Source organism: Papilio machaon, chromosome 28, assembly GCF_912999745.1.
Source record: "Papilio machaon chromosome 28, ilPapMach1.1, whole genome shotgun sequence".
NCBI classification, from domain to species: Eukaryota; Metazoa; Arthropoda; class Insecta; order Lepidoptera; family Papilionidae; genus Papilio; species Papilio machaon.
Genome location: NC_060013.1, coordinates 1,292,514 through 1,319,975, shown reverse-complemented (window position 1 = coordinate 1,319,975; position 27,462 = coordinate 1,292,514). Strand labels below are relative to the sequence as shown.

The following is a 27,462-nucleotide window of genomic DNA, read 5'->3' as shown; positions in this document are numbered from 1 at the left end:
AGTTAGGGGTGACTAGGCCATAGTCAACCACGCTGGCCCAGTGCGGGTTGACTTCACACATATCATTGAATTTCTTCTCAGACATGTGCAGCATCACGATGTTTTCCTTCATAGTAAGAACGTCTGATAAATGTACATATGTAAATCGAAAATTGAAAATCACATTGTTACAGACGAGATTCGAACCCAGGACATGCAGATTGCAAATCAAGTGCTTAACTCCTGAGCCATCTACACTCATGTTTGTCGTTAATGTTAATTCTATCTGTATTTTTAGTTGGAATCCTCACAACAGCCCAAAAATGATAATAATTAAATAGTTACAAAATACCATAACTTTTATATTGAATTTATTCACATATTTCATTTGAAAAAAAACTTGTAAATACAAAAATATTTTTCTTAAAAACATTCTCACACTAACATTAGTTATTTTTTTAATATTGCTTCATTTATGTTGTTTTCAATTCATCATATGACCTCACTGAGGGACTCGGAGCCTCAATTTAGGTGTGACTAGGTCATAGACAATGCTGGCCTAATGCAGATTAACTTCACACATATCTTTGAATTTCTTCACAGATATATGCAGGTTACATAATAATCCTTTCACCGTAATAAGAACGCCCAATAAATGTACATATGTAAATCGAAAAACACTAACATAATCGGACCTGGATATTTAGATTAAAGTGCGGTCAAGTTAACCGACGGTTTATCTCACAATTTCTTAAAAAAAAAAACAATAAATCATATAATGGTGGCAATGTATGCAATTTGACACACTTCTGCCATACTAGACAAAGTAAATTCACTCCGAAGCAATTCCATAACCAAGATATTGTCATTTTTGAAGTTCTTTAACAAATAATTTCGGAATAAAAACCAAACCTGTCCAATGATTTAAAGAAATCACTGCAAATTAATATACTATCTTCAAGTTTTTACTACTTCCACTATCACTTCACAAAACACTTCACTTTCACAACACTGTTCACTGATGTAGCGTATGATGTGGTGTCAACACCGCCCCCCCGGCAGGTAACACTGAAGTGATGACAGGAGCTGCGCCCCCCACTCCACTCACACTGCCGACACCACCACCACAGAATATCACCTGGAATATAATAAAAACCAATCAAGATGACATCACTTAAAACAACTTATCATTGACTTATTTTACTTGAACTTATCTAATATATAAAATTCTCGTGTCACAGTTTTCGTTCCCGTACTCATCCGAAACGGCTTGACCGATTCTCATGAAATTTTGTGAGCATATTCAGTACGCTCAGATTCATCTATTTTTCATAACCCCCCCATTTGTTTTTTTTTTTTGGAACGAAGTTCCTTATCGCGCGTTGTGAAAGGGGGCTAGACGGAAAAAATTCTTACGAAAATTTGTCACGACACTTTTTGCTATAGTAAGTATGTTAACGACGAATGAGCGCTACTTCACCATGGCAACGACCTGACAATATATAACGAAAATTCATAGAAATAAAATGTACTTCTTGTGAAGACTTAAGTTTTTTATTCATAGAATAAACATTGGTACCTTCACTAATTAATAGAAAGGAACTTCGTTCCATCCGGGTGTCACAACACACCTCTCAAGTTTTTTTTTTTTACTGCGCGCGGACGGAGTCGCGGGCGACAGCTAGTTTTTATATATGAAAAGGTGGCAAACAACCGTTGCACAAAGACATCTGCAAATGCAGATGCGTTGTCTAACTTTAATCAACAGAGAAGGGGACACACAGAAAGAGGATATTTCTCCTTCCTATGTATCTCCTCCTCCAACAAATCCACTTCCCCTTCCCATCATTTCCTTATAAGTAAAGTATAGAGAGAGAAGAGTCCGGCATCCATTTTCACATGAGGCATGTGTTCTGTAAGTCCGTGTCACTGTGTTGCTGTGTCCTCGTGTGAAAGTGATTGTACTGACCTGTGATACTGGCGTGGCTGGCTGTCCGGGTGTTGCTAGAACATACTGCTGTTGTCTTACCCCACCCACCTGGAAAATATTTACATAATTAAATAGTTTCTCACATATACATGTAAAGCTACAAAATATATCTCTCCTTAGCTATGCAAAATAATATATATGTTTTTGGTATTGTTTGAAATCATTTGATCCGAAAAAAATCATACTAATATTATAAATACGAATGTTTAGATGGATGTTTGTTTGTTATCTCAGGAACAGCTCAACAGATCTTGATGAAATTTGGCACAGATATAGAACATAGTCTGAAAGAACACAGACTACTTAATAAGTTTTTTTCAGTTGAAACTACATTTTTAAACGAAATGTGTGACTGCATTTAATGTATGTGTGTATGTATCAACCAACCCGCACTTGGTCAGTGAAGTTGACTATGACCTAGTCACCCCTAAGTAAGGGTAGAGGCTCCGAGCCCCTCATTGGGGACATATAGAGCTGATGATGATTTAATAAAAGTATCCTTACATAACAGACCTCTACACTAATATAAAAGATTTGTTTCTATTGAATAGACTCCAAAACTAATGATCACCGGTGACATAGTCTATATTTATTACTAGATTTTTTTTTAATCTACAGTCATGAACATCTTTTATTCTTGTATAAGTACATAATATACAGACCGCATGTATCTGCTGGGGCTGAATGGCCTGCCGGTGACCTTCCTCCACCACCACCTGCTCCAGGAATGTGCCACTGCTGCCTGCAATAAGAATAATTCAAACCTCTATAAGCGAGAGTTGTCAGATCCCGTAGAATGACATCCATACTCAAAAAATTCTGATTAAAAAGAAACTTCTAGAAGCGAGTCATTGTCCAGGCCAAAAACCTCAATAAGCGAGAAACTCAGGTTAGAGTGAAACCTTCATAAACGAGAGAAATATAGCAATCCCTCAAAATCACGATTATTAAATTCGACATTAGTTATTTTAATAAAACAAATAAAATAAATGCAAGTTTTCAGGAAATACTATGAATAATGAGATGGAAATTTATTTTGGATACGGATCGGTTTAATGCAGATGTCATAATGTGTGGCATTGTACTCACCGGTGGTGGCAGTGGCATTGGTACTGGTGTCACAACCAAACAGACAGTACTGGACCGTCCAACGTGGCTCGAAAGGTATATGAGTTTTCACCTAGAAAACATAATACATTAAGATGTATAAAAATAAAAAAAAATCCATACAAAATAAAAAATTGGACTGTCCGTATGTAATATAATAAAATGGCAAACATGATGTAATTTTAATAAATTATTTGACAGAAGACAGACGTCAAGTGGAAGTAATTCCAAGTACAGTCTGATGAGTGTAGTGCCGGAGGACTCATTTTAGTCCTCTTTCCCTTCCCACCCTTTTCTTATTAGGAAATGATTGGAAGGGGAAATATCCTCTTTCTGGACATTCCCTTCTCTGTTAATTAAAGGTAACGCATCTGTATTTACAAATGTCTGTGCAACAATGAATTCAGGTGACCGTGACAGTTTGCCACCTTGATATAAAAAATTAAAATCCGTTGAACCATTCCGGAGACAAACATCTAAACATTAGCATTTATATCTATATATATAAAAGAAAGTCGTGTTAGTTACACTATTTATAACTCAAGAACGGCTGAATCGATTTGACTGAAAATTGGTGGGCAGGTAGCTTAGAACCAGGAAACGGACATAGGATCATTTTTACCCCGTTTTCTATTTTTTATTCCGCGCGGACGGAGATAATAAAGCTAGAGATATATAGAGAATATATAATAAAGCTAGTAGGATATATTACCTTTAATTCAGTTGTAAGCATCAATATATGTCTACACGGCAGCCGGAACACTTTGCTGAAGAGACAAGAACATTCCTGTGTTGATGTTCCGTACTTACATATAGCAGCACTGCTGTGACGTCTGCAAATATACAACATATCTTAATATATATAAATCTCGTGTCACAATGTTTGTCCTCAATGGACTCCTAAACCACTTAACCGATTATAATAAAATTCGCACACCATGTGCAGTTCGATCCAACTTGAGAGATAGGATAGTTTAAATCTCAAATTATAGTCGCAATTTTAATTTATTGCTAATTATTTGTCTGTTATTATTTGACAGTCACAATTATCTGTTAACTCCAAATGATTCTAACAGATGTCGATACCTTTCGACTGGGTTGAGTAAGTAATCAATAGATGGCGCTGCTATGGTAAATCTACGAACGTGTCATATAAGCTTATTAACTGCGCGCGGACGGAGTCGCGGGCGACAGCTATATATATATATATATATATATATATATATATATATATATATATATATATATATATATATGTATATAAATATAATTTATTGTACACTATCATCATCTCGGTGCACCAGGTTTCCATCCTCCAAATAAATCTATCTGCCGTCATCTCCATTCCTTGATCATGTCATCTTTCACGTAATCCTATTTCTTCCTAGGTCTACCTCTACCTATATACCCTTCCATACTTAAGGTTCTCTTTGCCACATACGATTCTTTCCTCCTCATAACATGCTACGCTAACCTTTTACTTCTGACTGTCTACAACCGGTGTTACTTTCAGACTTCCTATAATATACTAATTTCGTATTCTATCCATTCTTGTTACACCATACATCCATTTTACACTATCATAGACTTTAAAAAAAAGAAAATACATAAGGACTTTCACAAAAGACAGTATTATCACTAAGTAGCGATCTTTGTCAAACAACCTTTGGATAGATTACAAGTAAACAAAATCCATACAAATAATCTTATCTTCTTATATATATATAGTCAGAAAGTGGTGTTAGTTACACTATTTATAACTCAAGATCGGTCGAACTGATTTCGCTGAAAATTGATGGGGAGGTAGCTTAGAACTAGGAGACTTTAAAAGCGATTGTAGCGCCCTCATGATATGTCTATAGGTTACTTTTTCAGACTTTACCTGCTAGTCCTGTCATCTAGACATCGTTGTGCAAGTTTTGTCTGATGACTCATCAAATTGTAGGCATACTGTGTGATTGTGTCTGTCGGTGATTGCTTCAAACTCTCCATTTCCTAGAAACATAATGAAAAAAATATATAATACTAGTAAAAAATATTACATTTCAATCTATTTTTGATCGATTGTGAAATCTTAAGATTTTAATGTCTAGTAAAAAAAAAAAAAATAATTTAGTAAAATTTTTTTTACGCCAAACACATTATCCTCTATTCCAGTGATTGTCAAACTTATTTCTTTCACCGCCCCCTTTGAAAATCAATTATATTTCAGATCGCCCCTAATTTTTATTCAGCCCTAAAACTTAAAAACCACAATTTCATTACTTTAATTAATTTCAATGCCCCCCATTTTTTGGGTCCCTTATCGCCCCCTCCTAGGTTTCAAACGCCTCCAGGGGGGCGTTATCGCCCACTTTGGGAAACACTGATCTATTCCTATATACTATATAAATAACAATTCATAAATTGCCGAATCATTTTTTGGACAGTTTACAAACTGCTAGTGCTATCTTATATATATATAAAAGAAAGTCGTGTTAGTTACACTATTTATAACTCAAGCACGGCTGAATCGATTTGACTGAAAATTGGTGGGCAGGTAGCTTAGAACCAGGAAACGGACATAGGATAGTTTTTACCCCGTTTTCTATGTTTTTATTCTGCGCGGACGGAGTCGCGGGTAAAAGCTAGTCTTAACATATTTAAACCTGGATCTGTATGGATAGATGGATGGATGTTTATTTCTCCGGAACGGCTCAATGGATCTTGATGAAATTTGGCACAGATATAGAACATAATCTAGAAGAATACATAGGCTATTAATTACGTTTTTTTTTTAATTCCGCACAGACGGAGTCTTGAGCTACAGTTAGTAATATTATAAATGCGAAAATATAGATGTATGGATGTCTTTTAGAAGGTATCTCCAGAACTGCTCAACGGATCTTGAAGAAATTTGACTTGTATTTTTTTAATTCAACGCTTAGATTCACGGACCACAGTTAGGTCTCAAAAAACATACCCTAAGTCTATTCAAGGCGAAGTTCCTCCTATCATCCTCGAGCTGGTTGGCAACATTGAAGAATAAGGAGACAAACTCATCCGGCTGCACCTGGGTACGCACCAGGTTCTGGAACTTGGATACCAGGCGTTCGAGACCCTGGAAATTATAGAAATATAACTAGCATTATATCAGAAGCGAATTTGTAAAGTTTTTTTCCAAGTGAAAAAGTGAGTCCAAGGAGTCGCTTTGTTTTTCTCGCTTATAAAGATTTCTCTCTAACCTCAGTTTCTCGCTTATGGAGGTCCCGACGGACAAAGCGAATAAGCGAGAAAAACATTTATAAGCGAGAGTCATCTCTCACTTATAAAGGTTTCTCTCTAACCCCAGTTTCTCGCTTATGGAGGTCCCGACGGACGAAGCAAATAAGCGAGAAAAAACACAAGAACACAAGAACCTTTCTCACTAACCCGAGTTTTTCCCTTATGGAGGTTCCGACGAAGCGAATAAGCGGGAAAAAACCTTTATAAGCGTGAGATGACTCTCGCTTATAAAGGTTTCTAGCTTATTCAGATTCGACAGTATTTATATTTACCTTATGTAATATATTAGTGTAGTTCTCCGACTGCAGCCACTGATCAAACTTCGTAATTGCACCTGAACATTTGGTCACCGTCTCTAATAGTCTCATTGAACCAGCTCCCGTTCCAATTATGCTGCGTTTTAGTGCCTGAAATGAGTTTACACTGTTATGAAACATGTATTACAGCAATATGGCTAAGAAAAAAAAAAGTTATTTATGTGTTATGAGGAAAATGTCAAAGCATATACAGAACCTGAATAAGCGAAAAACTTCGAAAAGCGAGAGTTATTATTAGATTCCAAGCGAGAAACTCGAGTTAATGTTTCCCTTTATAAGTGAGAAAAATATCTCAGTCCTTCGGACTCTCGCTTATCCGGATTCGACTTTCTTCAATGGAAATAAAAAATTAAATTTACACATGTCACCGACTGACAATGTTATTGATTGTCTGGATTTATATTGAACCGTTTTAGTGTTTAAATCTATATATATAAAAGAAAGTCGTGTTAGTTACACTATTTATAACTCAAGAACGGCTGAATCGATTTGACTGAAAATTGGTGGGCAGGTAGCTTAGAACCAGGAAACGGACATAGGATAATTTTTACCCCGTTTTCTATTTTTTATTCCGCGCGGACGGAGTCGCGGGTAAAAGCTAGTTGATAACAAGCCTGTAATTACAGCCTTATAAAGGTATAACTGTTTAGACAGGTTTATTGTAATTCATTAGCTTCCTCTAACAACTATTTGAATGTGTTTGTATTTGAAATACTAGCTTTTACCCGCGACTCGGTCCGCGCGGAATAAAAAATAGAAAACGGGGTAAAAATTATCCTATGTCCGTTTCCTGGTTCTAAGCTACCTGTCCACCAATTTTCAGTCAAATCGATTCAGCCGTTCTTGAGTTATAAATAGTGTAACTAACACGATTTTCTTTTATATATATATAGATTTCATATGTACCGAGCTATGCCAGGCTAATGACATAACATAGCTCGAGCTAAACATGAGGGCTAAGCTAAATCTGACCTGACTATTGTACATCTAGGAAGAAACCTAAAGATCATGTGAAAGGTAAAACTGAAATAAAAACATAGATAGGTGATAGTATACATTGTCATACCTGCAGCTGCACAGGTGTGTGATCTCCTCGCAAGGTGGCCAGGGCATATGCCTTACAGCGGGTGGCTACATCCTCATGTGAGAGAGTGCTCAGCAGCACCGCTGTCCCATCCTCACGCCGAGCCGTCTCCAGGATAAGCTTCGCCGCTGCACAAGATGCTTGCCATATAGAACAAGTTACATGCGCATTGGGGAACTCCGATCTTACTTCCTGTAAGAAAAAGCACTTTAAAACAACGTTTGTATATAAAAAAAAGAAATCTTGGTAAGAGGAGAGACTTCTATCAGTGAGAGTTATTGTCCGATCCCGAAGGACTACCTCCACAAGCGAGAAACCTCTAAAAGCGAGAAAAACTGGTCCCTAAGACTCTCGCTTACACAAGTTCAACTATATACCCTATGAATGTTTCCTGTTGGAAAAAATCCCATTTAGCTGCTTGCTTATGACACTCAAACACTATTAAAATGACACCTAACACTTAAAAATCAAGCTAATTAGGCTACAAGTCACATCGGAACTGTTTTTAAGTTAGAGATAAAGGTGGGTAGTTTGATAACTGACCTCCTGTGACTTAGTAGGGTCACAGACCACACAGCGCACTTGCCTCCAAGCTGGGTTACAAGATTTAAAAGTTTCTAATAACCATCTCAAGTCTTCACCTATTAATGTTGAAATACCTGAAAGAAATATTTATAAATTCAATAATGGAACCTAAACCAAACAATCATTGAACTATATTTAAAAAAACTTAAATTTAAATATACATATCTATACATATTAATAAAATTGGAGTTCATCATCAGCTCACTAAACTTCTCCACTGTGAGGTTCGGAGCCTACCCTAATTTGAAACCTCTATAAGCGAGAGTTATTGTCCGGTCATGACGGAAAACCTCCATAAGCGAAAAATTCGGGTTCTAGAGAAACCTTTACATTTTTATTTATCTTTAACCTTGACGTTGGCGAAATAATCAAAAAAAACGATGGGGTCCACTATTAATTAAAAGAAGAAGCGAGAAAAATATCACGATCCCTTAGACCAGGGATCCCTAGACTATTTTGGACAAGTGACCCCCTTTTCCAAAATGAACTGTTACCTCAGACCCCCCAAGGGCAAATTGCCTACTTTTAAGATCAACCCCCTTATTCATTGGTCCGCTAACTTAAAACAGCTACTACAGAGTGTTATTTTTCTGACTTAGGTCAATAGAAGACAGAGCGAGAATTAGCAATGCTTTAAGTTAGCAGATTATTTAACCCCCAAAATCAGTTTTCGTTTATATAGACCTCCTAAGAACTTTGGGAATCCCTTCCTTAGACTGTCGCTTATCCAGGTTCGACTGTAATTTATAAATATAATTGCTAAATGCTTTGTAATATTACAAAAATGTTTCATCTTTGAATACATACCTGCACTAACAATAACAGACTTTCCGTTGCCATCTTCAGCGAGGAATAATGTCACATTATGTTTGATACTGGAATTATTTGAGCCAGTCACTGATGATAAACTGCTATTGAACTCTATACCTGTAGGAATAAAGTATAAAATACATTAATACATAAACTTTAGAAACAACAATACTGCAATAATAATAAATTTTAATTTGTACATATCGACGCTGGAAAGCATAAACACTGTAACCCTTGAAATCGCGAATATGTTTTTCACACGTTAATAATTTCAACCATTATCAAACGATAATGATTTTATTATAGGTTAGCACAAACTACACAACATTGCTAAATACCGCATGCTTGTAGGCGTATCAGCTCACGAGTTATCATTTTTTGGCTCTCCTGTAAAGTTCATACTTTCGGGGTTACAGCGTTTACGCTTTCCAGCGTTGATATGTATTTTTTTTTTCATTTAAGCTGGCAATTGAGCAATCTTGTACCAACCAGCAGAAGAGGAGACGGACACAAAGATAATATTTTCCCATTACTATGCATCCCCTCCACTATCAGATTCACTTCCCCTTCTCATAGTTTCTTTATAAGAAACTAGCTTTTACCCGCGACTCCGTCCGCGCGGAATAAAAAATAGAAAAGGGGGTAAAAATTATCCTATGTCTGTTTCCTGGTTCTAAGCTACCTTCCCACCAATTTTCAGTCAAATCGATTCAGCCATGCTTGAGTTATAAATAGTGTAACTAACACGATTTTCTTTTATATATATAGATAATATAGATGTGTGGGAAAGGTTACGGACTAAAGTTAAGCTTCCGGATCATAAAAATATTTATAACTAGCTGTCACCCGCGACTCCGTCGGCGCGTAATTAAAAAAAAAATTAATAAGTAGCCTATGTTCATCTCAATTCCTTAAGATTCATTCAGCCATTCCTAAGATACCTTCAAACAAACATCCATCTAAACATTTACATTTATAATATTAGTAAGATTAATGTAACCATATAGCGTAGGTCCAAAAGAAATTGAATCTTTTTAGCCGACTTAAAAACAAGGAGGTTATCAATTCGACTGTGTTTTTTTTTTATGTGTGTTACTGCGAAACTCCGTCCCTGGTGGTCCGAATTTGATAAAAATTATTTTAATCGAAAGCAAGTGCTTGCAGATGGGTCCCAATTTTTTGATTTTTTTTTTTATAAAGTACAATAGTCATACAATCACATAGTCAAGGGTTCAAACGGACTGAAACTAGGAATACTGATCTCTACCAACTTGTTATAAAATATATTACTCACCTGTCTCAATACATAAAAACTGTGGTACAGCGTTAAACGCGAGTTGCATACTCGGTGTTGTGAAGTAAACACATTGTATACATCCAGATTCCGAGTACATTAACTTTACACCCGCATCTGTGAAATAATAAAAAAAAGCACAATTTAAGTCCCATTTCGGGTTAACATATATCATTGTATCTTTGCAGATATATGTATGCCATCATGATGTTTTCCTTCACCATAAAAAATTTGAATAAATCGAAAAACACATTAGTACATAGCGGGAATACTTTGACGTACAAATTTCTACTCGATCCAGTCAAGAACTTAAAAACTGCACCAACACTCTTTTGTGTAGTAAACAGTTGTAGACGCCAGCAAGAACATCAGTTGCACGAATTGGCTCGTCCGGTGAAATACAACAACCAGACAGAAGACAGGCGTCAAGTGGAAGTAATACTAAGTACAGTCTGATGAGTGTGCTGATGGAGGACTCATTTTAGTACTCTTTCCATTCCCATCATTTTCTTATAAGGGTCAATGGGAAGGGGAGGTAAATTTGATGGAGGAGGGGATACATATGTAAGTTAAATATTCTCTTTTTGTGCGTATCCTTCGTCGATTGAGAGTAGGCAACACATCTGTAATTGTGAATGTCTATGGGCAGCGGTCGCTTCGCCATTTCGGCGTATTCGTGTGGCCGCTTGCTCGTTTGCCACCTTGTAATATAATAAAAAAAAGTACTATTAACTCTCACCATAATTTAACTGTAGTTTCCGTACAACAAAGTCATATTTTTGATTAAGCCAACGCACCGCCCCAGGACCTGTCGCTACCAATTGAGCCTCCGTTGTTATAACCTGACTGTCTGTAGATCTGTAATTTTCAAATTAATTTGTTTAACAACATTACGAAGTGGAATAGTTATATCTTAGTATTTCTAATATAAAGTAATTTAAATATAACAATAATATTTAGGAATTAATTGTTTTTCTGAAACATCTAATATATAAAATTCTCGTGTCACAGTTTTCGTTCCCGTACTCCTCCGAAACGGCTTGACCGATTCTCATGAAATTTTGTGAGCATATTCAGTAGGTCTGAGAATCGGCCAACATCTATTTTTCATTTTTTTTTTTTAACTGCGCGCGGACGGAGTCGCGGGCGACAGCTAGTATTGTATAAATTTACTATTAAACAAAAAAACAGTAAATTTTTAATTAAAATCATACTTTAACATGGTGAACGTAATTTTGATGAAAAAAAAAAATGGAAGCAAAAGTCTATTTGGCAAGGGAGCGGATGCAAAGTAATAGGATGTATCCTTTGTACACCCCTCCTCAATCAATTAAAGGCAGGCCATGCACATGCAACACTTTTTTTTGTTTAAAATGTTGGCAGCGGTCACTTTTTTTTTAATAGGAGAAGGGGCAAACAAGCAACGGACCGCCTAAAATTATTTGATCTGACGCTCATGGACATCCGTAATGCCAAAGGAATCACTGATGTGTTGCCTGCCTTTACACAAGGTGTACAATCTTTTCTTTAAGGCCCCTAGTCTAGACAGACTCTAGGGAATGATGAAAGAATGAGGACAGAGTATTCCACAATGCTGTGCTGATGCACTACTTTTCTATTTGCTGTCTTATACTATGAAGAAAAATAAATCATAAGATATTTATGTACCTTTCAGTTCCATCTCCAGGATTTTCAATGATAGCCACCTCATACTCCTGACCCTCAACTTGTGAGTTGGTGCTCAGTTCAAACTGTTGAAATGTTGCTGGCTGTTCTTCAACTGGTTGCTGTGAAATGATTTATATAAGTTAGGTATTGTTTATGGATTAAGGAGTCTAGACTGCTATATTTTTGTCGCTTATAGAGGTTTCTCTCTAATCCGAATTTCTCGCTTATGGAGGTATGGACAATGGTTCGCTTTTAGAGATCCCTCATCGAGGTTCGACTGTACACTAAAAACCATTTAATTTAACATCAAAACATAACTTTAATAAACACTTCACTTAACTTATTATAAAAAGAACTTACATTAGTAACTTCGCTTGTATTTTGAACAAAAGTCGCGGTTTCCTCATCCGGTTCACCTTTAACATCGTAAATTGTTTCTGCCATCACTATCCTGCCAGAAGAGTCCATAGTCCACATCCCGCCAAACGCAAAATTAGCCGGAGTCCCATTCGTCTGCTCATATAGTATAACTGTATTCGGGCCTAGCTGAACAGGCTCACCTTTCATATTTACAAATACTGATTGCTCAAAGTTTCCCTCCACTATCTGACCCGTGTGAACGATCTGCTGACCCTGCTCCACGGGAACCTCAACCACCTGATTAACTACTTCAACTTTATCCTTTTCTTCCTCCACTTTTCGTGTGATCATGATTTTCTTCTTTTCACTCTCATTAGGGTCGTCAGCTTTCCGCTTTATAACAGTTTTCTTCTTATTTTTCTTATCCATTTTGTAATATTAAAGGGTTATATATTATTGTAAGGCGCGGAAAAGGCGCTTCAACTTATAGAATAATTTTCCAGTGCTGAAATATATTGCCGCTCGAACTGCCTCGCCCGAGACAAAACATTGTCTTAACAATTAACCATAAATCCACTTTAATTCAGGAAAAACTTAACAATGCGACAGTATGCACAATAACATTCCAATGTAAACATAAAGTTATGTTTTGATAATATAAAAATTGAGAAAATATCGTGCGAAAAGGACAACTCACGAAGACGCCATTTCTAATCGCGAAATAAAACATTCGTAAAACTTTTTGTCTCTCTTTTTTGTACGATGTCGTCTCTTTCACAAATTTTTCAAAAAAATTTACGTTTGAAAACAAACTTTAAAATTTGATCAATTAAATTTTTTTGAAAAGTAAAGGAAATAAAAAAATAAAAATTATTTACTAAAAAGAAAACTTTCTAAAATGTTATTTTGTTAAATTCAACATCACCGTTATATAATCTACTGTTCCATTGAATATTCTAAGCACTTTCAACAAAAATATTCTGTCATTCTTTGAATCTTACATTAGCATTGACAATGACATAACTTTATGCTATGTCATACAATGTCACAATTGTCATATGTCAATGGAATATTGCTCGTGATCTCCTATCCCAGAATTATTGTATTTTCGTGAAAAACTTGCAAATACTTAATTCATGCTTATTTTAAATACATTAACTATTTTAATTCAAGTAGTGTTTGCAGTGTTTATGTCCTTTGTATCTATGAACATATTAAGATATTTTACAAGCTTCAGAACAATGACCGCCTTAGCTCCAGCAATTTTCGTGAATCACGGTGGTGGTCCGATGCCACTCCTTGGAGACAAAGACCACGAAGGTTTGACTATATTTTTGCGAGACGAAATTAAGAAGCATTTAGATTTAAAACAGTTAAAGGGTATAATATTAGTTACGGCGCATTGGGAAGAAAGCAAAGTGACTATATCATCTGCTAAACATCACGATTTGTATTTCGATTACTACGGATTTCCTCCCGAGTCGTATAAATATAAGTACGACGCTCCTGGAAATCCAGAACTGGCTGGTAAATTGAAAAAAACATTAGAGAATGCCGGTATAGAGTCTAAACTAGATCCGAAAAGAGGTTGGGACCATGGAGTATTCGTTCCAATGATGTTGATCAATCCAGCAGCAGATATACCTATAATCCAAGTCTCTGTTCTAAGTAATCAAGACCCTGAAGAGCATTACAAACTCGGGAAAGCTTTATATGAATTTCGGAAAGAGGGAATTGCAATTATAGGTTCAGGTATGTCATATCATAATATGCGCGAATTTAGAAACAGTCGAAATAAGAAACAAGTAATTAATAAGGATTTTGATGACTTTTTGAACGAGGTTTGTACAGCTGAGAGTGAAGACAAAAGGAGGACTGGGCTTATATCTTGGAGATCACAACCAGGAGCTGATGAGGCTCATCCACCTAGAGCGGCTGAGCATTTTATGCCGTTAATAGTTATAGCTGGTGCAGGAGGCTCTGCGGCTGGCCAAAGGATTTTTAACTGGGATATGAGCGGTACTTTTCGTTTGAGTGGTTTCATCTGGAAGGGATTGTAACGAGACTACTAGTTGTTGGTTTCTGAGACCATTATCTCTGTATAATGACAAGGATGATGATATATTTTGTACAGGGTAATTTGGTCTCAGAAAACAAAGATAAAAGTAATTTTATAGGTTGTAAGTATAAATGGGATTTAGATTTTTTACTGCGACTCAAAAACAAAGAACCTATCCAAAAATATTGTTTTAAAAAATTAAATAAAAATGTTTTTGTGTTAGCATTTTGGTGGTGAACACACATATAGCACTTTACTTGTACACCAGAATTATGGTAGTTGTAGTCGATTTAAATTTGGTTAAGAATTTCATAAAATTTTTAATTTGAACGTCACATTATCAATGATTTCATAACTTAATTACATATTATGTTGAAAATTGTCATAAGACATATATATAAATATTTACTTTGTACAAAAAAAACATTAACAAATAAAGAAATTACTATTTTAATCATAAATTTTGATAATTTCACTGAAATTTACTTTATTATAATTTAATTTTATTAACTATATGCAAAATTTAGGTAAAATATCACAAAAAGTTTAAACATAACTAGTTGACCCGACAAACATTGTTTTGTCATTTAAATTATAGAGTTTTGTCCAAAAAATTAAAGAAAAATGTTAGGGGTGGACAACCCTTATCACTTAAGGATATGAAAAATAGATAGAAGCCTATTCTCAGACCTAATGAATATGCATATGAAATTTCATAAAAATCGGTCAAGCCATTTCAGAGGAGTATGGTAACTAACATTGTGTCACGAGAATTTAATATATAAGATATTAATATAATACCCTGGATGATAAAACTTGATGACTTATTATATGTAATTGTGTTAAGGAATTCTAAAATATTCACAAAGGGACCAATTAAAAATAAAATTATACAAAATTGTACTAGTGACCTGCTTTTAGTGTGCACGCAATTTTATTCAACATATCTAGAACAAAGAATTTAATTATAAATCAGTTATTAATAATAGTAGTAAAGGCTTCGGTTTCATCAAGTCTATGTCTAGCGCGTATTTTGCGTGAGGGCAGATCATGAATCACTCCAGCCAACACAGCTTACCAAAGAACCTCAGTAACCCTTTTTATATTTTTGGTGTTCACTGTCAGACAGTTTCCGATTGAAAATTAGTTACAGAGCAAACATCAGATATCAAAATATTACATCAAAGCATTAAACTAGACTTGGACTATTGCGGAATGACGTGGGAATAATAATCAATAGGAAGCAAATTTTAAATGTATGTGTACGTAAAAGGGTCGGTCAGAGATTCATGACTAACCATGAGTTTCTGAGACAAAAAACTCTGTATAAAAAAACATCACGTCATCCCTGTCATTATTATTTTACAAAGCAGAGATAACAACTATGTTTTAAACTGAGATTTAAGTCTTAGAAACCCAAGGTAATTGCTTTTTAATACCCCAACATTTGTGCAACTTACTGCTTGCTACCTGTTTTTTATTTTTAAAGTGGCAGAGTTTGTTAAAAGGAATAAGGCAATTGTTCTCTAAACGGAATACCATGAAAGAGCCCGACTGTACCTAGAGTTAACAACTTGTGAATCAAATATTAGTATTTGTTATTTGTATTGTCTAATACATTGAAATATTTTTGAAAATGTTATATAAGTTATATAAAAAATGAAAATATATTTTGTTACAAAATTTTGTATTTTATTTAAAAATTAATAAATATCTATCAGCTGTAATATCTGAATTCAACCTCTTCTTACGCATATCCTCTTTCACACAATCCTTTCGCACTTTCTTTGGAACACCCACATTCAATCTCACATCGTATATTATCCTCGCTTAGTTCAGAGAAGTCATTTGTTTGATGATCAACAGACTTTCCAAATACCACCAACTAAAGCAATACAAATACAAGGTAATTGCAGCTCACTTTAGCCCTCTTTTCCTTCCCACCCTTTTCTTGTAAGGACGAAATGGTGAAGGGGATTTGACAAAGTATGGGACGCATAGAAGACGAATGGAAGTTAGGGAATTTTTGCTCACTGGTAACCCTTAAAACTTGTCAGTGCTTCCCTGTCAAATAACTGCCATAAGATCCTTGCGGTACTATATTAACACTAGCTGCAATCCGCGACTCAAATTAAAAAAAAATATATATAAGTAGCCTGTGTTCTTCCAGACTTTGTTCTACATCTATGCCAAATTTCATCAAGATCCGTTGAGCCGTTCTGGAGATACGTTCAAACAAACATCCATCCATCTAAACATTCGCATTTATGATACTAGTAAGATTAATCCAAACTCTCCAAATATTCAGAGCAAAGACAATTTTAATACTTGGCGGCTATTGCGATGTTTGACATTTTTATAGTGAAAATTGTTAGTTAAATGCAATTATATTACAAAATAAGGGTTAGGTTAGGCTAAAAAATAAAACCTAATAATAATAAAATCGTGTATATTTTTCAAAATATAAAATAAACAATCACATAGACGACAAGATTTTAACAATACAATATAAAAGATCGTTGTCACGATACCTGAAAATAAATTTAAAAATATTATTTAATGTGGCAACATTTTTGGCGCTAAGATCGACGGTATCTTTGACTTTGGAATGTAGGTATGATTTTAATGCAAAATTTGTCTGCCGTAACTAATATAGACACACTTTTTCTCTTTTGCCAAGTGTCTTAGTAAAGAATTTCTACATTAAATTATTTTAACCTACAATTCGCCTGATGATGTGATCATCACCACCCATGAACATCCACAATATCAGAGAAACTTCGAATACTTTATCTTACGAATTGCCATCGACTCGCCTTTCAAGTTTGGCTTCATCATCATTATCAGCCTTAGTTTGTCCACTGCTGAACGTAGGCATCCCCCATCGATTGCTTTATTATGTTAATGGTAGACATTGAAAGTGTTAAAGGAGTCGTCCAGAACCCTAAACTTAACAGTATCTTTCAAACAATTCCCTGAAAAGATTCTGAAATATTGAAATGTACTCTTACTGTATGTTTCTGAAGAAATTTTCCGCGACTACTGATTTCTCCTAGTCGCGGTATTTACTCGAAGCAAACCGACGGGGACCTGCAGCGTCTACAAAATTAAGAAAAAACTAAATATTTATTGAAATAACGCGACATGATCACCGCTACCCATAAATTTATGATTATTTAAAATAACTAATACGAGCAGATTTGAGAATGGGGGGTAGTAAACAAACGGAAATGGAAGAAATGTGATCTATGGTACTTAAGTGGTATTTCCCCGGCCGAGTTGTCTTAGAGTCGTGAATGTCTATGGGTAGCGATGAACACTGGTCACTGGTCAATTTTAAAACAAATATTGCATAAAAACGTTACATGACTCAATCATCAGACGAAAGGCGGAATTACTTCCGCTTCATGCTTGTCTTCTGTATGGTTGTGGTATTTCACTGGTCGAGTCCTTTGTACTCCAGCAGACTTGAGATGGGGGCTCTGTCACTTTTAAATATGTGTTTCATACCTTCTACGTCTGGAGCATGATCTGCGGTGACGGCGTGGTCTCCGCCGCGGCAGGCGCACTCTGTATCGTCTATCACAATAGCGACACCTTTTAAATGTTCCGCACTTCGATCGACATACACTGACAAACCGACAAATCACTACATATTCAAATAATTAAACAAATAAAAATAGTGTAAAAATCAGTTATTTCATATTGGCGGCATCAGGAAAAAATTTCTACTGTCATTTGCCAATGTTTTTAAGGCAAGGGTTTATTAATTAACCGCCAAAAAGTATTTACTTTGTTGGTAGCACCAGAAATATATCACCAAAGTTATTTATAAATCTAAACATTTCAGCCTTCCAAATCTACTTACGTCCTGCCTGTTCGCCTGTAATAAGACAATTAATTAGCTTTTTCAAAGCATTAATAAATAAAAACAGCAAGGAAAAAATTAACGAACGAAATCTACCTCCGTCTCCGACGACATCGCGCCATATGTTGTGTCTGAAATATATTTTTAATCTGTAATTATTAATTTATTAAGTGCGAAAATATTTTTAAAGTAAGCAACTCTTCACAACAGATTATCCAATCACATTAAGCTCTATTCTAGCTGGACAGTTATTTAAAAATTAGCACTTATTGTAACATTTTTGGCAACATAACAATTGTTGGACTCTGAAAGGTTTTTATTAGTGACTGTGTATAATTATGAAGGATAGTTAGAGTAGTTAATTATCGACGATACTTCCATACTTCGTTTCTTCAAATTTAATTATTAGTGTGCCCGAAAGAGTGATTTATAAACTCATGTTTTTAACACAATAGTCTAACAAGATTTTACTTATTCACAGTACTTACCAGTTATAATATTGCTAATAATAATAAAACATTTGGATAATATTGATTTTTTGTGTGGAAATTTAAAATTTACTTGTGTCAAAAAGCATTGTACGTTGACAATAACATTGATCTGAAGGAAATTTTTGACATTCTATTTATGAAATAAAAGAGAAAATGTTTGCTTGTCGAAAAATATAGAAAAAGTATTTATTTAGGCGAGGTAAATTGAAATTTCGATTGTCTATTGATCTATATATATAAAAGAAAGTCGTGATAATTAAACTATTTATAACTCAAGATCGGTCGAACTGATTTAACTGAAAATTGATGGGGACGAAGCCGAGGGCGACAGCTAGTATAAAATAAAACAATTGATTCGCTTAAAAGAAATATAATTATGTTACAAATATCACAAATCTATACAGATTTTTTTTAAGCTAGATTCACTGTTTATTACAGTATATTACAAAAAAAAATTAAGACCTTATTTTGTTCTACCTAACTTTTTTCTGTCCTAACCTTGATAAGCGAGAGATCAAGGGACTGTATTTTTCTCGCTTATAAAAGTTCAACTGTTATTGTGCTCATATTAAGTGACAATTAATTTTAATTTTTGACTATAACTTAGGTAAGCTTCAAGTTCCTCAGAGGTGATATAGTGAGCTGATGATGAAAAAAAAATGTATTGAACAAAATTTTTATTCCTTCAAATATTCTGGTATCAAAGCTAAAAAAAAAATAGCGGCAACAGAAAACTGTATTCAATATTAATTTTATTTTTAGCTTCGGTAACTTCAATACATTGTTTAAATGCACATTTCACTCTCTTTTCTTCCTCTTATATCTTTCTTGTAACGAAATATTAATTAACGTGATGTATTCTATTCATCAAATACTAATTTTGTGTTATGCTATGTATTTAGCTATCTCTGTTCTTTTCAAATAAAATAACAAAGATGACATGTTTCTGTTTCGACTTAGAACAGTGAATCTAACGAGTAGATTTATTGTTTAAAATTAATCTTATATCCTTTTGATTCTGGATCCTGTTCCATTTGAAAATTATCCGTAGAAAGACCGAATGGTTTTAGTATCATATTGCCTAAATCTTTCAATTTACCGAGCATTTCCTTCTTTAATTTCTCATTCTTCTCCTCTATGAGGGGTGGTAGACGGATCACTGCCGCTTGAGCCTCTTTATGTGCTGGATCTAGTTCTAGAATCTTCTTGAAGTCTGCTAAACATTCATCATATTTCTCTGTAGCTTCATATGACTGTGCCCTTCTGGAATGTTGAAAAATACAGTTTATTAATAACTAGCTTTTACCCGCGACTCCGTAACTAACACGACTTTCTTTTATATATATAGATAGATAACTAGCTGTTTTTTTATATCTTGTCAGCTGATTTATGTACTATCTGAGTGGCTCGGAACCTACCCAAATTAGGGGTGACTAGGTCATAGTCAACCACGTTGGCTCAGTGCGGGTTGACTTCACACATATCATTGAATTTCTTCACAGATATGTGCAACATTTCGATGTTTTCCTTCACCATAAGAAAGTCGAATAAATTTACATAAGAAATTCCAAAATCGGAAAAGTTTCATTTACATAAACATTTCTATTGTACGAAATCTAACATACACACAAAATTATCCTTTATTTAGACAAGTATTATTTTATTATAACACTAGCAGTCACCTGCGACTCTATCCGCACGGAATTACAAAAACTTAAATAGGTAGCCTATGCATTCTTTCAGGCTATGTCCTACATCTAGGCCAAATTTCATCCAGATCTGTCGAGCCATTCCAGAGATACCTTCAAACAAACATCCATCCATTAGATATAAATCACTTACCTATAATAAGCTTTCAAATATTTATCATCCAATTCAATAGCTTTACTGCAATCTTTGATGGCTCGCTTATAATTTTCCAGTTTCATTTTCGCAGCACTTCGATTACAGTATAGAATGGAGCGTTGTTGTTCAAATTGAAGCGGACAGATTCTTAGACCTGAAAAGGTAAGGAAACATTTAAAGTTAAGGGCTTTTGATTTACAGGGACGGTTATAGAGATCCCCGGGGAGCACTCTTTTATTATTTGGTATCCGGACGAAATCTTTCAAAGACAGGACTATTTTAGGGTGCGGCACAGGTACTCTTTTTTAACCGACTATAGCGCCCGTGGCGCCATCTTACTATTACTAAGCTTGGATGGCTGTAGGGATGGTATAAGATTTCAAATAAGGCACACCTTTAATCTTTATCTCCAGCCTTTAATGGCAAAAGACACAATATTTTGAGCATGTTGTTGATCACAAAATTCATGATGCACTATGAGATTAAGCATGAAGTATGTATTATATGAGAGAACAAAAGTGATCTCTCGGCAATGATAACAATGTCAATATTTTTTAACTGCACATTTGGGACCATAATAAATTCTTAAAAAAAATTGCACATTGAAATGTTTTGAATACACTATGAAAATAAAATAATAGATTATTTATGGTTAAACTAACCTTCCGTATATTTCTCTATGCTTTTTTCATATTCACCGATCTTGAATGCTTCATTTCCTTCATTCTTTAAGCCTTCAGCTTGAATTCTACGTTCTTCTTTCTGGTCATCAGTTAAGTCCACCTCCGCATCTTTCAGTGATTCCTCGTCTATTGAATCTGCGTCACTGTCATCTTTGTCACTTTCAGCTTTGTAATCTTCACTGTATGTCTTGTCATCTTTATCATAGTCATCTTCTGTATGTGGAATGTCTGCAATTATAATTAGAATTTATATATACAAAAGAAAGTCGTGTTAGTTACACTATTTATAACTCAAGATTGGTCGAACTGATTCAGCTGAAAATTGATGGGGAGGTAGCTTAGAACTAGGAGACGGACTTAGGAACTTTTTTATCTTGTGTGCATTTTTTTTATTCTGCGCGAACGGAGTCGCGGGTAAAAGCTAGTATTGAATAAAAATATGTAATAATTATATTCTACACTTGTCAGGGTCTGTTCACAAAGACATGGATGGCAAATAAATTGAGGTTTATTTGATTGATTAAAGGTATAATTTTGCTTTTCAAGTCTTTTATCAACTGTAAGCATAATCTGTGTAGACTCAAACAATATGAGGTGTCAGCTAAATATATTTGATGCGTTTTTAATGCTTGAGAAACCCACCAGGTTGGATGCTCTTTCACGCTCACACGGCCGATCAGATCTGTCTGCATATTGCTCCAAAACTTGTGTGGAAATATGTTATTATCTCTATCAATATATTTTTGAATTAGATAGCGGTTTCCACAATAGAATGTCGAGGGACAAGTCGAAAATAACAAAGATCAAAAGTAAAAAAAGGGCGCGGTTACTCCCCAAAAACGTAATCCTTACCTGTTTTCTGTGCGTCTCCGGCCGAGTTAATGAAATCATCGACTGTAGTTTCTGGATTTATAACATTCGCTGTTGTTTCATCAGCACTCAAAAACTCTAAACCTTTAGTTAAATCTTCAATAACTTCCTGGTTGGAGATTGTGTTCGTATTCTTGAGTCTATCCGACATTTTAAACGATTCGATTAATACTGTGATTGTAGACAATTTGTTTGTTAATCAATAAATAAATTTTATGAAAACTTATTATCACGCTTCTTTTCAGATTAATTTTATAAACTGTGACATGAAATTGTTATGAAAGGGGAAATTTAATGTTAAAATGACATTGACAATGACATTACATTTTTGCATCCAATGATTTTTCGATTCCGATTCGAACGAATATCGATTTAAAAACGAAATAAAGAATGTAAAATCTTATTAAAGCATAAAATCGTCCTTATCTTGTTGGATTGCCGAAGGTGAAAAGAAAGATTTTTTGAAGAAAACTATAATTGCAAAAAATCAGTAAAACCATGTTAAGAAATCATGAGCGACATATTCCGACAGATAAGCCATAGGGCATTGGACACATCATTGAAAAATTCCATTTTACGAAAAGACGATTTAGCCAAACACTTGCAATTTTGTTATTTTATTTTTAATTAATTTTTGTCTTTTTTTACTTTAAAGAAAAATTTAAACAAACAATTAAATTACGCAATGCACCATAAACATGTCGTGTGGTTATCGTGGAAAATTCATTTTATTTCACTGACGTTCCTTTTATGTGCGTAAAACGAATTTATTTCAACTGACAGGTGACGAGGTCATCTCTGAATCTGATTAAAACATCAAAAACTGATAGAATTGAGATCTTATTTCTTATTCTTGTTTCGAGCGTTTGATGAATATTACCATAATTTTGGTTGGAGACGTTATACGTGAATTATTTATACTACAGTATTGACGTCAGTAGTCTAACTACTTTAAAATAATAGTAAAAATGTTTCTCAAAAATAGTCTCCGAACTTTCTCTGGCAATCAAATTAGATATTTATTAAATAAAAATAGCACAGTACCAAAATGTATTAATTACAAAAGTTCTGCATCATTATCAACAACGAAACTTGCATTGGACGAAGAAAAGTAAGTTTTTGTACCATTTTACTTATAATCTTTTGCTTTTATTGGTAGAACAGGTTTGGTAATTACTAAAATTGGTGTAAGGTTGAAGTTTACGTATTATTATTTTTGACATTAAGACATAATTTTAAAGACATACAACATTACTTTTCTACAATACCTTTAATAATTGTTACCAGACTTTTACTAACATAGTTAAGTTTAGTTAGTTTTTAGTCAAAAATATATACAGTAACTGATTGTATTAATATTAAAGTGACAAAGTAAATTTAACTAAATTGTCCAACAATGAACATGACCATATTAAGTTAAAACAAAATTCTGTCAAAAAACCTATAATTAATACCCATAAGAAGTACCAATAACAATTTCAAGATTATGAAAAATCTTATTTGGATTGATTCTGTGGTAATTATCAAACTTGTAATGACTTCAGGAGCTTACCAGCAACATCAAGGGATTATAACTTCAAACTTTCGTGGTTTTTACTAATATACTGTTCGTAAGAAACGGGATTCTTACCACGATTAGGGTTAGGGAGCTCATACAGCCTAATCATGGTAAGAATCCCGTTTCTTACGAACAGTATATCAAGGGATTGTTGGATGTCATCAGACTTATGACTTAAAAAACCTTCAAAATAAGAAGACATACTTTATTTTTCACACTTACTAGTGTTTTTTTTTCCTAATTTTTTGTTATAAGTCTGTGTTCAAATAAAATTAACATAATGTTATAATTATACTGTTTTCTTATCACACCATTACATAGTTAATACTTTTTGTTTTGTTTTTCTTTAATTTACGCTGACTAATTTTCTATCTTTATAATTTGTGGAAAATAGTAATAAATACTTTATCTCTCTTATCATATAATGTTCTTAACATTGATAACAACAGTTATCAATTGATAATGTACTACAATAGACATTCACTTAATTACTTAAGGCATTAAAGCCTCAGAGGAGGGAGCATCAGTGACTCAGTGGTCAAGCGCATGACTTGCAATCTGCAGGTCCTGGGTTCAAATCCAATCTGTTTCGATTCTCGATTTACATATGTACATTTATCCGACGTTCTTATGGTGAAAGAAAACATTGTGATGCTGCACACATCTGAGAAGAAATTTAAAGATATGTGTGAAGTCAAACTTGGCCAGCGTGGTTGACTATGACGTAGTCACCCCTAAGTTAGAGTAGGTCCCGAGCCCTTCAGTGGGGATGAATAGTGAGCTGATGATGATATTGTGAGATGGAGAAGTCCTAGGCTTCAGGGTGAGCGATTGCTGGTGTGAGTGCCTGTCTAATCCTCCATTTCTGACTATGTATCACATATGAGTCTTGTATAGTTAACATATTGAATTTTTTTGTCAGCGTCTAAGGAGTAAGGACGTGTTACCGAATTGGTTAAGAAATAAATGTTTTCGATTGAACTTAGGGCGTAAGCAGGTATGTGAATCTAATGAGGCGTTATATTTCTCTGCGAGTTGCCAGTTATCTATCACGGGTTGTACACGTGATATGTTGATATGTTAAAAAATGTATGTTAATTACAAAAAAATATTTATCTTGCACTAAAAATTGAATATGTATTGTTTTTTTTTTTTGTTCTGTGGCCGAAATACATATATTTTATGATAATTAAATTTATGCAGAACAAATTTGTAGTTGGAAAAAACTTTAATTTTGTAGTTACCAGTTATTTTAAAACGACTTATGCACGAGATCGAAAAATTGTCATTCAGTTAATTTTTTCAATGTCAGTCGATATTATTCCTACTATTGGATATAGGTTATCCACTCTCTGACAATTTTAACAGTTCAAACAGCTGTTGCGTAGCCAGGGCGATAGGATAGGGCGCAAGACAGAATAGCTCAGTGCGGGTTAACTTTACACATCTTTGAATTTCTTCTCAGATATGTGCAGGTTGCATCACGATGTTTTTTCAGAGATTGTTAACCAAGGTTTATTTACTAAATGACAAGAAGGTTGTGTATCGATTATATTGTGACCTCTTGTAGCCTCAATAACACAACCGATTAAGGTGTCACTTGATTCGTATTATTCCTCTGAGTGTTAGAGGTACAGTTAGTAGGGGTTTTTTTTTTTTTTTTTCAGAATCAAAGTTACCTTCGTGCTAAACGACGGTCGGCGTTTGGAGAGCGAAGCGAAAGTAGGCGATACACTATTAGACGTGGTCGTGAATAATGAGTTGAATATAGAAGGTTTCGGTGCTTGTGAGGGCACTGTAACATGTTCCACCTGCCATGTTATACTAAAACCGGAGGATTTTAAGAAGTAACTATATTTAGTTTTTTTTTTATTAGTTTTTTTATTAATAGTGTAATAAACTAAATATTTAACAGTGATAGAACCCTCTATTTGTTGGTTGTATAAATGGGTCGACCGGTGTACCGGTTTCGATTGATGTGTGCGTGCCGGCCTAATTATGGATGGGAAAGGAAAGAGGTCTAAATTAGGCCTTCGACGTACACTCATTAAACGAAACGCGGAATCCAAGTTCGACTGTATTCTAAATAGAAAAATATAAAACTTTATATAATTTTCAGACTTCCCGAGGAAGCGAGCGATGAGGAAAGAGACATGCTGGACCTGGCATTCGGTCTATCGGAAACGTCACGTCTAGGTTGTCAAATTATCCTGTCAAAAGAACAAGACGGCTTAGAAGTGAAAGTACCAGAGACAATCAATGACGCGCGCGGCTGATGTCCGCCATTTTATTTCAATGAGGGTAGTTAGGATAATGAAATTGTAGTGAAAATCGTCACATAAGGTGTAGATATCCGTTTTAGATAAATGTTTTTATTGTATTTGGCTCAAAAACATGTGAATGCAGCGCCATCTACAACTTTAGTGAATTTTATAGTTGAAATGATGTTCTAACGAATATAGGAATAGAGTTTCGGGTAAATTTTTATCTTGTTGATTTTTTATTTTAAATGTAAGTATAATAAATAAAAGTGTAATTAATACAAGAAATAAATTATTTTCAAATAAATAAGGGCATATTTCATTTGGCACATTATATTTAGTTATTTAAAATTAGGGACAAAATGAGGTTAATTATCACAAATATGCTATGAAAAATATATTTTTATACTACATTAAAATGTTTCATTTTAGAACAAGTGTCGCTTTTTAATTAATACCCTTCCAAGTAGGGTTGGCGACAGGCAGGCGGTCGGCCGTAAAAAATTGAGCCAAAACTGTAAGGTCTATAAAACCCTGTGAGCCTACCCTACGTGAGTGGGATAAGGCCAGGGAGATGTTGATTTTAGTTAATGGTTTTGTTATAAATATAGATTGATACATTTTTAACAAGCTACTGATGTTTTTTTTTATGCTTAAATCACAAATCTTACTAATATTATAAACTAGCTTTTACCCGCGACTCCGCCCGCGCGGAATAAAAAAAATGCACACAAGATAAAAAAAGTTCCTATGTCCGTCTCCTAGTTGTAAACTACCTCCCCATTAATTTTCAGCTGAATCAGTTCGACCGATCTTGAGTTATAAATAGTGTAACTAACACGACTTTCTTTTATATATATAGATGTAATGTTCAGTACAGCTCACAAATTTCGCTGAAACATAGTCCGCAAGAACACGTAGCTTTAATTCAGTTTTTATTTAATTCCGCGATAACTCAATCACAATTAACAGCTAGTAACATAAAAAATGCTTAATCATAATTACAATTCTTTTTTTTGATATAATTTGCTATCATTCATAGGCACATTGACCTAGTATAGTACAGTCATGTTTTGGACTTTATTTGTTCCCTGTGATTTCGTTGTAACCGACGTTTGGACTTTACTAATGGGCGTCGTCAGACGCGGATAAGGGAGGGGAGTAGCAGCAGCCCTAAAGAATAAATAATAGGTAATTCTTACTAATATTATAACAATGCGAAAGGAGTAACTCTGTCTGTCTGTCACGCTTTCACGCCAAAACTACTGAACCGAATTAAATTTGGTACACAAAAAGTCTTTAGCCTGAGAAAGGACATAGGTATTTACATATAATTAAATATGATATTTAAAGTTTGTTTTATCATCAA

The 27,462-nt window shown here is 34.5% G+C and overlaps 4 protein-coding genes and 1 long non-coding RNA gene across 5 annotated transcripts; 2 read left to right on the top strand and 3 right to left on the bottom strand.

Annotated features, from left to right (window-relative positions):
• Positions 1–747: 747 nt before the first annotated feature.
• Positions 748–13,173, bottom strand: LOC106710426. Its single transcript, XM_045684937.1, has 15 exons — positions 12,459–13,173; positions 12,099–12,217; positions 11,170–11,288; positions 10,431–10,547; positions 9,134–9,253; positions 8,285–8,400; positions 7,724–7,933; positions 6,613–6,747; positions 6,039–6,176; positions 4,959–5,071; positions 3,789–3,909; positions 3,059–3,149; positions 2,632–2,711; positions 1,949–2,017; positions 748–1,117 (listed from the first exon to the last, which is right to left on the bottom strand). Exons 1-15 carry the CDS (start codon positions 12,885–12,887, stop codon positions 995–997), a joined length of 2,100 nt encoding a protein of 699 aa, XP_045540893.1. The 5' UTR covers positions 12,888–13,173; the 3' UTR covers positions 748–994.
• A 344-nt stretch (positions 13,174–13,517) lies between these two features.
• Positions 13,518–14,588, top strand: LOC106710428 (dioxygenase tasH). The gene has a single exon (XM_014502483.2). The coding sequence runs from the start codon at positions 13,595–13,597 to the stop codon at positions 14,516–14,518; it is 924 nt and encodes a 307-aa protein (XP_014357969.2). The 5' UTR covers positions 13,518–13,594; the 3' UTR covers positions 14,519–14,588.
• A 2,987-nt stretch (positions 14,589–17,575) lies between these two features.
• LOC106710430 lies at positions 17,576–18,902 on the bottom strand. The gene is made up of 5 exons (XR_001356982.2): positions 18,874–18,902; positions 18,482–18,516; positions 18,386–18,400; positions 18,028–18,147; positions 17,576–17,616 (listed from the first exon to the last, which is right to left on the bottom strand). It is a non-coding gene; the product is annotated as an uncharacterized LOC106710430 (long non-coding RNA).
• A 928-nt stretch (positions 18,903–19,830) lies between these two features.
• LOC106710423 (tetratricopeptide repeat protein 1) lies at positions 19,831–22,522 on the bottom strand. Its single transcript, XM_045685064.1, has 4 exons — positions 22,257–22,522; positions 21,384–21,632; positions 20,719–20,875; positions 19,831–20,139 (listed from the first exon to the last, which is right to left on the bottom strand). Exons 1-4 carry the CDS (start codon positions 22,423–22,425, stop codon positions 19,860–19,862), a joined length of 855 nt encoding a protein of 284 aa, XP_045541020.1. The 5' UTR covers positions 22,426–22,522; the 3' UTR covers positions 19,831–19,859.
• A 557-nt stretch (positions 22,523–23,079) lies between these two features.
• Positions 23,080–26,328, top strand: LOC123722631 (adrenodoxin). The gene is made up of 3 exons (XM_045685062.1): positions 23,080–23,385; positions 25,500–25,679; positions 25,952–26,328. The coding sequence occupies exons 1-3, from the start codon at positions 23,243–23,245 to the stop codon at positions 26,106–26,108; spliced, it is 480 nt and encodes a 159-aa protein (XP_045541018.1). The 5' UTR covers positions 23,080–23,242; the 3' UTR covers positions 26,109–26,328.
• Positions 26,329–27,462: the final 1,134 nt, after the last annotated feature.